Source organism: Dermacentor variabilis, chromosome 1, assembly GCF_050947875.1.
Source record: "Dermacentor variabilis isolate Ectoservices chromosome 1, ASM5094787v1, whole genome shotgun sequence".
Lineage (NCBI taxonomy): Eukaryota > Metazoa > Arthropoda > Arachnida > Ixodida > Ixodidae > Dermacentor > Dermacentor variabilis.
The window spans coordinates 201,242,545-201,256,003 of NC_134568.1; the positions used below are offsets into that span (position 1 = coordinate 201,242,545).

The 13,459-nt window shown below is 40.4% G+C and overlaps 2 protein-coding genes across 5 annotated transcripts in view; one reads left to right on the forward strand and one right to left on the reverse strand.

Annotated features, from left to right (window-relative positions):
• LOC142590902 (uncharacterized) overlaps positions 1–2,539 on the forward strand; it is a 237,413-nt gene extending 234,874 nt beyond the window's left edge. For all 3 annotated transcript variants that reach the window (XM_075703305.1, XM_075703313.1, XM_075703300.1), the window contains one exon: positions 473–2,539. In XM_075703305.1, the coding sequence (XP_075559420.1) occupies positions 473–1,662 (1,190 nt within the window). In that variant the 3' untranslated portion in view covers positions 1,663–2,539. The remainder of the gene's footprint in view (positions 1–472) is intronic.
• A 2,033-nt stretch (positions 2,540–4,572) lies between these two features.
• Positions 4,573–13,459, reverse strand: part of LOC142590924 (pyruvate dehydrogenase phosphatase regulatory subunit, mitochondrial) — a 121,499-nt gene continuing 112,612 nt past the window's right edge. For both annotated transcript variants that reach the window (XM_075703323.1, XM_075703321.1), the window contains 2 exons: positions 9,503–9,697; positions 4,573–6,785 (listed from right to left, as the gene is read on the reverse strand). In XM_075703323.1, coding sequence (XP_075559438.1) covers positions 6,594–6,785; positions 9,503–9,697 — 387 coding nt within the window. In that variant the 3' untranslated portion in view covers positions 4,573–6,593. The remainder of the gene's footprint in view (positions 6,786–9,502; positions 9,698–13,459) is intronic.

The following is a 13,459-nucleotide window of genomic DNA, read 5'->3' on the forward strand; positions in this document are numbered from 1 at the left end:
GTGACGATGCAATGTGGCCATGCCCTCTTCCCATCTGTGTACAAGGTGTCAGTTTCACAGCATATGTTTTGTAACTTGTGCTGCTTGGCCTCTACGTAAACATTTGCTATGTGGGTTGCATGTACCTTGATATAAAATGGCAGTTTAGGCACCTTAGTGGCTTATGTGTGTTTGTTGTTCTCTTTGTTTGTCATCATCCTAGCAGTGTTCTTATACAATATGCACCAGTTCCTTTGCAATTGCAAAGAAATGAAATAATTATGTCAAGAATTATGTCCAATTATGTGTAAGTATGACTATAGCTAGTAGTATAGTAACTCTATCATAAAATTGCATCATTAGATGTATCATGTGCTATGTTTTCTGTTCAATTCCCAACTTGAACAAGGCATGGACAAAGCCATTTAAGAGACCTGTAAAGTGCTGTACAGTGAGGAACATAAAACTGACATCCAGCATTTGTTATTTGCAGACAGTGACACAGGGTCTATCGGTCATGGAAGGCACCCTTTTGGCCTCAATGAGCCTCCACTTTACGACCCGCCACCATCCTATGAAGATGTGATTAAGTTCTACATGCCACCACCCCCAGCTTACAATGCAATTGTCCAAGTTCGTTCTGCAGCTACCATCAGCTCAAACCCTAACCCTAGCCACCACAGTGCAAGCGCGAGTGCCCCCTCTCATCGCCTGGGAGGAGGTGTCGAGAATGCAGCCTATATACCGGATGAGCTACAGAACTCCTCTCAACAGGGAAGCAGCTCCTCAAGTGACCGGCGACGGTCATCCTCTTCCTCCAAGGCAACTCACCTGCTCAGAGTTATCCTGCCCCCCGTGACCGTGTTTGAACGTGGTCCCCAGCGTAGACACAAGTCGACATCTGTCGACCCTAAGCAACTGGGCTTGCGTTGCGAGCCTTCTAGTCGTGGCCAGTCATCCCGGCATCGGCACGGATCAGTCCCAGCAGGACACAGCAGCGGCAGCAGCAGTGGAAGCAGCAGCCTGCTTGCAAGTGGTGGCCTCATGCACACACTTCTTGATCGACGTGCACCTACGACCAGTGCCGAGTCACATGGCAGTCTCTCTAGTCCAGCAAGGGACCAGGCGAGTCCCAAGTCTCCATCTCAGGCACAATGCCAGTGTGCAGGGGCATGCTCCTGTGCAACTCCTTCAAGGACAAAAGCACGCTACCTGCTGCACTCAACTGGCAAGTATCGACACTTCAGTCATGGCAGTGGCAATACGCCAGCTACAATCCTGGAGCCAGCTGTACGGTCGCCTGAGAAATCAGCAGCAAGAATAGACCCTGCACATTACAGCAGTGACAGAGCTGCATCCGAATCCACCGCAAAGGCTTGGGTTAATCCACCACTTGAATCACTGAAGACAAACCAGCCACAAAGTCCAAGACGTCCCACTTTCAGCAATTTAGCTTCTAAACAACCAAGCGCTGATTTACAAGCAACTGAAATGACCGTCTCAAAGGACACACAGCCACTTCTAAGGAGAACTTCATCACTGCCAGAGTTGGCAGCAGTGTTGCCAGCACGTTTAAGAGTGATGCCTCTCGAGGCAATGTCAGCAGTTGGGCAGAACTCTGCTACACAATGTGAAGGAGTGGACTCGCCAAAGATGATGATCATAGAGTCAACCCCACAGTAAGTGTGCACTGTAACATAAAGCTAAAAAAAAAAGTGTTCCTATGTTAAAACATAGTGTACGAGTGCATGTGTACCATCCCTATGTTTTTCTGCTTCTGTGTGAATGTTAACTTCACCTGGCTAGCGATGGAAATACAGCCAAGGCCCTTACAGCAAGAACACTATATTATGACTTGCTGGTGTCATAACTGATGTCGCCCCATAAAACAGATATGAATGTCTGTGTGTTTTAGTTTAGGTGTATGTACTGCCAACAAGAAAAGTATTACGGTGTGACATCCCTCTTGAAACATGTTTAGGATATTGTGCTGAACAATTACTTCAGTGTAATCCTGTCATACCCATAAGTACTCTCCAATGTGTGAAATTTGGATCTCCTAGTATTCAAAACTACTGGCATAATCATAAAAAGCTCTGTAAAATAACATTTTTGGAATTTACGAGAGGGATGCACATATATCTGCACAGCCAGCTCCCTTCCCTCTCTGGTCATTGTGAAGAGCTTAGTTGTGCATAGAAAGTTTTAGTTTAGAAAGTTTTAGCTGTAAACAGTGGCATCTTGAGCCTATAAAGTGGACAGCGTATTGAAGCCATCTTCTCTTTTCTTGTCCTATAGTATTAGGTTACTGTAAGAGTAGGTAATCTATCACAAAGAAAACACTTATTTAAATAATGAGCTGCCCTAAACCAATCAAAATTTAAAAAGAATGACCTAAAATATTTTTAAAGATGCCATAATTGTTTTTCTGTGTAATGTGTACTACAAGACAGTTTGCGGCTACACAGCACTTCACAAGGACTTACTTCTTGGTGGTTTACTGCTGTGCAAAGATTGAAAGATGCACCAATAAACTAATAAATGATATTACATGTGAGTATCCCAGTGTCATTTATCTATGGATAACTGCTGATTCAAAGACAGCAGCACAAGAAGCTTTCTTCTTTTTTTTTTTTTTACACACTGGCTTACAGTTGCAACTAGGTCACCCCAGTACACAACTGCTTGATGTGACAATTACTTGGAAATCTTTTGTGGAGCTGCAACTGTTACCTTGGTGAGCTAAACATGAACAGCTTCCTGGAAAGATCTCTGAGTTTCAATGTATGTATACAGGTCTCTGCAACACATAGCTGCAAATTAGACTGTTCATTAAAGAAAATACAACATGGAATAAGAAACCACAAGACACAAGCCTACAAAATTTCACAAAGACATGCTTGTATACACAGTAAAAAAAAATTGCTCAGTGTGCCAAATCGTAGCTGTGACCTTTCTCTTTTGCATGCAGGCCTATTCTATTCTGCCAATGTGTAACCAAAGGCACTTTGCTTGTCACTGTCATAAATTCTCAAATGTAGCAGTGAGCAAACATTAAGTTTTACAGAGAGACAGAGAAATTATCAGTCACTGAGGGTCACACAACTGTTCATAAGGATAATGCTTTATCCTACGGTTGCGTGTTTGGATGATATGCTCAGTTTCTGACAGGCAGGGAAGATGCTGCAAATGAAAAGGTGTGCACAGCTATCACTTAGGTATCGTGAAGACAACATTATGAACGTTTATGAACATCAACTGACCGTGTAGTGATACACTATCACCAGAACTTCACACATAGCTCTACCCAAGTCTTTCTGCCATCATCGCTTCGTCAGGCAAGGCACACCTTTCATGCCCACGCACATCACTGGCCTCAATAACAGCAACAAATATAGGTAAGTAGGCTATGTGTCATGCAAAAGCTACTGCTCGCCATGCGGACTGCTGGACCAGGTTTGCTCCAAGTCGTAGCTGTGGCTGCTGCTTCCCTTCGAGTATGTTGTAACACACTCAGCAATTGTTACTTAATGAAAGAATAAACCAGCATATAGTTCTTTATGTTGGCCCTCTGTGTTAGGATTCATCACTTTGCAATCCCACAACTGCGTGGGTGATAACGGGAGAATCACACCACGGATTATGATAACTGGCTGATAAGCACGTTAGAACAAGAAAAAAAATTTTTTTCTGGCTCCTGCTGAATTTCTATTCTTCAATACAAAAGTTGGCTTGAAAGAAAATTATCAATAATGTTGAGAATGTCATAGAAGCCATGTCTACTGTGGTTAACACTGTCCCAATAAATGTGGTGAACCACTGGAGTGATAAAATTATGTGACTCATAGAAAAGGAGGAGAACCACCCTGATTATAACTACTAGAAAATTCCACCATAGCTTATTCTGCTTCCCTCATACTAGCTATAGCCCCAACACTTTTTGCCAAATCATACTGTTGTGTCAAAATTTGTCTTCTATCAGAAATTCACTGCACAGTACAAGTGTGTCAACTTTTGTTGAGAGCGCCAATTCAAAGACCACATTCTTTATGTTCATGGTTTGTTCCGTGCCCATTAAAACAAAACAAGCTACGCTTTAAATTTAAGAACTATAGCCCTAGAGAAAAATTTCCATTGGAAAAGCAACTGAAAAACAATGATTTAAGGGCTATTGACACAAATTTGCTACTAGAGCAATACAGTCAGGCTTTGTTATGACCCTCGTTGTTATGAATTGTGTACAACTCTTGTAGGAACCAAACTTTTTTGACATATTTATACCTCAAATATGGAAACTCACAGTTCAGGCAATGAACAGAGTGAAAATGAGAAATGCCCACAGAAGCCCATGTATTTTTGTCGCGTTAGTATAGATGTTGTTCTTCATTAAATAAAATGTAATTACTTTTTATTAAAACTTGCTATTATGAACAATTCACTTTACAGACAGTTTGGGCAGTGAACCAAAGTGTCCATACTAATGAGACATGAGTTTAGGTGTATTAGGCCCAATAAGTGTCCTAGATAAATACATGTGGTACTTAAATAGGCCCCACACAAGCTAGTGTAATGGGCAAGTCTTTCACACAATGATAAATGTAAGACTACTTTATTCACACAGTGCAAAGCAAGAACAGTTATATCAAGGGCATGGCACAATAGTCAAAGGAAATTCAATCAAGCTTCCGCACAACAACATATCCAAAAATGCAGCCGATATGTTCTTCATGGCTGCTCATGAGTTCTTTGTTATACCGTCTGTCCTAACTAAATGTAGCCAATAACTAAAAGGTAACAGATGGCATTATGTGATCGGCGTCCACTGCTTTCTGATAACTGTTCTGACCAGTCATGAATATTTTTTTCATTTTGCAAAAGTAATCAAGTTTATCGAACATTTCATCAACTTACCCTATCAATAAGTCATCAATGCAAACATTGTGGAGTATGTAAAGAAATTACTGATAACAGTGTTTAAAGCAACCTAGGTCATTTGTGGTCCTTTCTTCCAATAAAAAAAGAAAGCTTGCAAAATTTTTTAATGTATCACCTGACAGGTGCATTTGTGCCAGCAATGACAGCGGTCTCAAGCGTACATCTCATCATCTAGTACACTGTGCATCTTATGTGCATTCAAAGTCAGGGCTTCACCTTTGATAAGGATTGAAGATGCGTGCCAAAAGCTACTGATGGGTTTGGGGAAAGAGTGCGGCCGCTCGTTCCCAGTGTGATAAGCTAGGCCTGTAATTGACAGGTTTACTAGAAGAGAAACTTGGGCGAGTTGGTGGTAATTCATGGTTTTGGAAATTTTAACAGTACAAAACAGACAAGGACGAAAGAAAAGAAGAACATGACACTGGCACCAGTGTTACAGTCTTCTTTTCGTTCGTCCGTGTCTGTTTTGTGCTGTTAATTTCTAATGACAGGTATGCATTCAAGAGCACTGCAATTCCCTGGTACACGGACATGTTGTCCGTAGTATTTTGTTAATTTCGCAGGCTCGCTCTATTGAAAAAAAGAAAAAGAAGCTTGCAAGACCTCAATTACTTTATCCCCTTAACTGCCGATGACGATTTAACTCATCCTGGGTTGCACTACCTTGTAATTTTGACACATAAGCAATACACAGTCATTTTACAATTTTTTTTTCAGCAAAAGCATTAAAGGCACTATAAGCACTCATGGTATGATAATTTTTTTAAATAAATGGCAAAATAAATGCAGGTTTCAAGAAAATGTGCACTTCTCATACATTTTTTTCAAATTTCTCAAGGCAGTTAAGGGGCTAAATGTTGTTATTGGCAATTTCTCAATATACTCCACTACTTTTGTATTGATGCCTAATCAAATAAGTTAATTTAAGGTTAACTAATTAAACTTAATAAATATTCATCTAAAATTTAAAAAAAAATACCCATGACTAGACTGAACAGCCCCCAAAGATGTACATGATCACCGTTTGCATAAAGCCATACATTACTTTTTAATCTTTGGTGACATTTAGTTGGGACAGCCGGTAATAGCTACATTAATAGTGAAATACTGCTCATTGACTGCAACACATAGTTTACATTTTCAAAAACTGCTTTTTGTTAAAATGGCAGGCGGGACCAATACATGTTTCATAAGTAGCTAGATGGATGTTAACAATTCAGATCAATTTCAAGTCCACCACAGTTTCCCTGTTTTAAGATTTTACTACAGCAATAGTCAGATACACAGGCAATGCTTTTGGCTTGATGCACAGTTGAGTCACATCCACATCTTACTCCCTGTTCTTTTTTTTTTTTTACTTTCTTGTAAAAGATCACAACAAAGCAGTTCTAAGAGAATCAAAAGCACTATATGAATAACTACCAACATCTTGGTGCCAACAAGAAGACTTTAAGAAAAGCTTAGAAACAACAGCTTAATAAATTATGCAATTTAAGTCACCAAAATGCTGTGTATATAAACTGCTCAGAATATATAAACTCATTAACAAATGTTTTGAAGAGACCAGCAAAGGCTCTCTGTACATAGTGTTGTTACTTTTGTCAAAGCCACTCTCTAGGTATTAACTAAATACAAATGCCAGTGCTGCCTGGCATGCTTGGCCACTCCAAGTAAGGTCTTCATCTTGTTGCCAGATAAAGTCTATCAGGGGTGGTCACCTGATAAGCCAATGATGGTGAATGAATGTTGGCTCGAGCTGCAAACTTGTGGCCAGCAATGTCAACATAAAACTCATTCTTCAAGATGAAGTCATTTGTCAGCACTTGTGGCACACCATTCACATCCTTGTTCTCCACAAATCCCAGGCAAACCTGCAAGGCCATCAGCAGGTTGCAAAATGTGTAGGCCACAGAATTCCAGAGGTACATCTGCTCATCAATTTTTCAAAGCACAGAAACCACAAGAAAACTCGATTTTCTAGCAATTTGGGAGCACACATCCTCAATTTCAGAGTTGCATAGTGCAGGTCACCTATACAAAAGCCCACTGTATCTGCACCCTTCTCAGGTGCTTGCTTAGCATGGAGGAAGGAAAAAGTTAGAAGGGAGCATCACACAATGCGACTGAAGCTAAGAGTGTAGTCGTCCCAACACGTGGTGAAAACGTCAGAGCATGGAAGATACGTTGGAGCACGTGGTAGGTTTTAGTACTCCCGGTTCATTTTTTCTGATACCCAATTCACATGGAGGAAGGAAAAAGTTCCTCCATGTCGGCAAATCTCAATTCTTGCTCTGTGATCTTGACGCAAGAGGTCATGTGTTGGGCCAACACAGAGCAAGGGACTGGCGTCATGGAGCGTTCACTCGTCAAGGCTGGCTGCATGACATAATGCTGTCTCCTAACTTTTTCCTTCCTCCATGCTGCTTATGCTGCAAGAAAATTCAGCTTTCTTGTGGCTTCCATGTTCAGAAAACTTGGAGCAGCCAGCTGCAAGTAGTGCTGTTGTATCATCAAACATGTTGGCAAATTCACACACCAAAACTTTGTTCAAACATGCCAGGGCTAGGTGATACAGTCGACGTCCATCAATTCACTGCTGGTTAATTCAACAACTGGAACCCCAACTGGAAAATGGAGCCCATGTGATCCAAAGACAATGAGTTTAAGTGGCCTTTCTTGACAGGAAATATTGTGCTCATTTTGACCACTCCCAAGTCATCGCGAGAACTTATATGGTTATTTCAGATTGAGCTGGGCCTAGAAGTACACTGCAAGCTGGATGAACACTGGCAGGAGTTTTTCAAGTATAAACACAGTGATGACCTACACTGCCTACTGCCCAAACAAAAGTGCCAACTGCCATCATAACATACTTCAAATAAATAAAAGTTTGTGTTGTCACAAATTTGACAGTAATTGTTTAGTACAAATATCGCATAAATCAAACTGATCTCATATATCCTGACAAGGTTGAATTAATATTATACCACTGTCACACACACTTTTAAGGACCACTGAAACCTAAGAGACCAAGACCACTGAAATCTGTGAGCCTCACTCCACAATCTTGAACAAAGAAGCCAATGAGGCTCATGGATCTCAATGGCCTTTGAAAATGCACTTGTGACAGGAATATAGGTAAAGTACATTCCAATTAACTAACCACAAGTGATTATTATTTGCAGATTTTACTCTTCCCAAAAGTGTCGCACGAGAGAGTGTGACAAGCTTGAAACTGTTTTCTCCAATCATAAATGCAGCCAAAATGTAGTCAAGTGATGCCACTTGCCTCTTTGCAGTGCAAGTGCAATGAATGAAGGTTGCCCCAAGGAGAATGAGGGCAGTTGAGCAACAGGAGTGATGGGAGTTGGATGCAAGGAAAGTGGGTGGCATGTGTGGCACAGTGAGCTTTGCCTATTTATGACAAGTGGGCACTCATTTGAGATGAATAGGCCAATTGTCCCCACAAACTTTGTCCAGCAGTTACTCCAACATCCTGACAGATCCACTATTGCATCAGAGGAATATGGCAGGCTTTTGTGATGGCACCATTACTACCCAAGGACCTAACAGCCAGAAAAAAAAAATTGACGCTAAATTTCACAAAGGCAGCTAGCACACCGAGTCTCAAAAGGTCATTAATAGGCACAAAAGTAGGGCACAAACTTTAACCCAGCTTTTTTTTAAGCCACACAGTTGCTGCCATGTTCCTCCTTTTCCCCCCAACAAGCTCTATACCTAGCACACAAAACAGCCTTTGCACTAACATGGTACTGGTTATACAATGTCATACAAAATAAAACCTTTAACAGGACTTTCCTTAGGTGTGTGTAAAAATTTAGTGACTGAACACGGTATAGTTCTGAGTAAGTGAAGCATACGTCTATGTAAATGTACATTTGCATGAACATAGCTGCCTTAAAGACAGGTTCCCCACCCAATTTTCTGGATTACAAATATAAGCTACTTGTATGTAACCTGACTCTCCTCCCTGCAACTAGTAATAAGGATCCGCAGGTTGAGTTATAGGAATATAGAAACGGTAAATATAGTCAAACATAAGGTTTTCTACACCAAACCGCATTTCATTATGCAAATCTACAGCCTCAAGACTCAATCACCTAAACACTAGTACAAATCAGCCACTGTGCAGAGGGCTTCTTAAAAGTCAGCAGCACAGTGGTAGTCAGAAAAGTTCAATAATTATTAGCTGTCACACATTTCCTGTTGCCCTGAGCCCTGCCAGCACACAACAGTAAGTGTAATTTTCATAGCAATGCACTGAATCAGCCTGACACACCTGATCATACAACCCAATGAAACAGACTTATAAGCAGCAATTCGCAGTGTTTACAACAAAAGTTTAAAGCTTCCAAAAGTAAAGTACCATATTTATTAAGCCAACTGCTGCCAATAAAGCTATGTAACAGATTGCAAAAATGATACTGAAGTGCACGCAACTAATAAAACCAGGTTAGATTGCTGCATGCAGTATGTCATGTTCTTTCATACTGTTTTTGGTTCTTGCAGGATATAATGCCACAGAGAAAATTAACATTCCATTGGAAATGCGATAAATAACTGTTACCTGTCCACCAAGTGTAAATCCATAACAAGTAGTGGATGTCATGCCAATGCAGCGGTCCTCAAACAAGATGGGCTCTCCACCCCAAGGCCATGGATCATAGTCAGGGTCGTGATCCTTAAGCAGCAGCTGCACATACCGTCGCGTCACACCTGCTTCTTTCTGCTTCAACAGAGCTTCCTTACCAAGAAAGTCTTTCTATTAAAAAAAAAAAGTACTGTCACAAAAGCTCAAACGATGAGAGGATTCCAATGCACCATCATTTTCCCTGAATATCACTCCAAAGCTAAAATCAGTTCTCCTTGATTTGCAGTAAAGCTATCACTGTGTGCTGACAAAGTGTTCTGGTACTTCGAAAGCCTGCGCACCCTTATGCCATTTATCCAACACAAATTTGAACAGGATAAGTGAAAAAGACTTAATGTATGAACATTTTAAAACAAAACTGGTTACAGAGATTACAGAACCGATGTAAATATGTGTTTTAGTGTGACGTGAAGCTAAGTAATGTGACAAGGAGTGAGTGCCTTTCAGTAAGAACTTTCAACAAGAATTATTAATTTATATTCATTAACAGGGGAGCTTCATTCTTCATTTACTGCACAGTGTAAGCCATAGAATCTTGTCAAACAACACCTCAAGGAACAAGGTACATTTGTTCTATCTATCATAAGTTTAGTTTACTGACAGAATGCCTTGAAGAGTTTACAAGATACTCATTTGAATGGCAAACAAATATAACTGATATATTCGATAGTGTACAACGTAGAAATAAATAAATTATATTATAGGGCTAAATATCCCAAACTGCACAGTGTGTTACGAGGGACGCCATAGTGGAAGGCTCTGGATTTAGGTTATTTAATGTGCACCTATAGCACAATAGAGTGCATAGCCGAGCATTTTTGCATTTTGCCCCATTGGAATGTGGCCACCATGGCTGGGGATCGAACCCACAGTCCTACTTCAAAAACTCGTCAACACTGTAAGCCAGGCTTTTGTGTATCATCCATCATTACATTTGTCATTTCAGTGAGGCAGCTGCTCTTGAAATTAATAATAACCTTGAAGGGCATTTTTTTTCTTTTGTGTGCATGTGTGAAAGCAGCTTCTGCTGTGCTTCTATCACAGAAGCTAAGCCTAGATAAACTTAACTAAAACGAAGGAAAGAAGATGCAAAAATTTGTCCAGGATACAACTGATGAATGCAAACACTCATGTACACCATGAAGGCATCAGCACTGTCCTTTTTGTTTCATTTTAGACACACTTTATGGTCCCAGTTATCCACTCGTTGAAGAAGTTGGTTCTGATTAATGCAAGTTTCCATGCATTAATGAAATACAAAATCCAAAAAACTGCAAATGTGTTGCTCCCTGCCCCCTGCTTCAAATGGGAAGAGTAAAAATTTTTAAAGAACAGTGCAGTGGATATATCTTTAATTGGCAACACATTACTAGCAGCCAAAGACACCAGTAACTGTGTGATAATAACTTATTAAAAACTTATTAACTTTACACTTAATTACTTACTGCAATTCAAGAACTGAAGCAGGTCAGTGCTACAGGCACGTGCACTAACCAGGAATCCTGCAACTAACATGCTGCAACTAACAAATCCTGCAACCAACATATATGTCCTCAAACTTCTGTCAGGACATACATTGAGGTTACACTAAGCTTTTGTCTCGCATTGTGCAAGGCTATATGATGAATAAAAATCGGGCCCCTCGGTTAACCCCCTTTCTTATTTTTACATAATGAGGGTCTCGAATCCAGCAACACTGATGTCTTCAGGTAGCATGTGCGGGTTTATTGACCAGTTGCCTTCACCCAGAAAGATCACATACTCGTGATGCCTGCAGCAGAAAGGATGTTCCACATCCGCCGCCAAGGTTTGTGAATGGTGGCGCTGGCTAACACTCCCATGGTATAGTTCTAGTAGTAACACATAAATACCCAAGAAAGTGGATGGGGAAACTGCGCCACTGTAGCTCAATTGGTTAGAACAGCGCATGCATAATGCGAAGACGTGGGATCCTTCCCCACCTGCGGCAAGTGGTTTTTTCATTCACTTTCATTGCCACTCATTTATCATTTCTTTAATTCAATTAGTAAGTACAAGTAATTTTCCTTATGTTGTCCTTCATGTCTGTTTGTTGGCTTCTTATGATACGATTAATAAAAAACAGGGCCCTCGGTTAACCCCCTTTCTTCTTGTGCAAGAAAGACTTTTCAGGAAAATATTAACTGGAATGTCAATGCATTTCTGCACAAGTCTGGGCAGGAACATCTCACAAGTGGTGCTAGTCTCAGGATTCTTACTAATTGGACAAGCATTGAGTGCTGATTTGCTTGGAATTTATAATTGCAACATCCACCCTAAATGTAGCTGTTTGCATTAAGCATTTATGAAATGCTTAAAGAGCAAATTCTTTCTAATTAATTAGAAATCAGCAATTATCATACATTTAATGATGCCCTCCATCACTAGCAGTCCCCCAAAACAAGACATTATCTTAAAAATTTTGGCCTTTTCCATTTGAATCACATGGTATTAGTGGTGATGTGGGTAAGCAGCTGTTGCATTTAAGCAAAGTCAGTTCATACAGCACAATTTTACTCCAGTCTCATCAAGTGCATCCTATAAAAAGCAGCAAAACAACACATTCTTCAGAAGCTCAACAATTTTTCACGCAAGTCACCTGAGTGGCTATGTAAATTACAACATGCAAAATGCAAGAAAGTTTGTTATTTAGCTACCTCTGTTGTGAAAAAATCTAAAAACTAAACAAAAAGATTTAAACAGAAGGTTGGGTGGATCAATAATTTCTAGCTGCTGAGGCAGCTAGAAAAAAGGCTGCTTTGTCAGAGAGTGCGAAGGAATCAAAAGGCTTCATTCAAAATTAAATCTCCTGTAAGTACCTGGATGCACATCAGTTGTTTGTCCTTTAAGAGAGGACAACCCATTACCAACACAGACAGACATGAATTCACTATCAACCTGCAACTTGTTTTGCATATGCCAAAGTGTGCTTCCCAAGTGCAGGAATAAAACTGTCACCATAGCACTAAAAAATTAACCACTGAGTGGCATTATCATTCAACATGACAGTGCTGCAACACACAACTGTGTTGCTGGTCATGCTCTAAACAATAGCACACTCACGTAACCATTTCAATAGCAAAAAAATCTGAAAACAAGGTTTGTGCGACTATCCATTTTTTTGGTTTGAAGCAAAGTTGAAGCGAATAGTAATTAGTGTCAAATAATTTCAAAGTGAATAGTTTGAATAGTTGTGGGCATGGTGTTGTCATGGAATTTGCATTAAAACATTGACATAAGGATTAGATGTTGACAAATCTTACAGAAAGTTGGTTCCTTACTTGCCAAAAAGGCAAGTCAAATCTAAGCTTAAATCTCTGGAGTCAGCTTATTCTCAAAGTGGCATTGTTCAGATAGTTTCATGCAAAAGTGCAACTTTAATGTTTATTACAACTCCAACTATACAGCAGCACAGAAAATTTGCTTATAAGCTCTTGTTCACTGTTGTGCTTCAGTCTACTTAAAATTTCGCGGTTGAAGCCGCAGGAGCATTTCATGCTTGCCCATTGTTCGTCACCGCAATGCTGTGAAGAGCGATCTCGACTGCATGATCCCGACAGCATTGCACAAATTCAGCTAGATACTTTCCGTCTAAACGTGAGTTAAACCCATTTTGATTTGCAAACGCACAGGCGAACTTGGTGGGCACGCTCATCCCTTCTGCGGTCTTCAGTCTAGCTTGCGTGCATGACCTGTGGCTTGATCACCAATGAGTGGCAAACTTCCTGCGACAGTTCGCCATTCACCGCCGCACCTGCCTTGGCTGTTAGGCCTAAACAGTGCTGTTTCGCCTACTAAAACCAATTACAATGAGTAAAAATGCAATTGGTACAACCTCGTTGTCATTAACTGCTA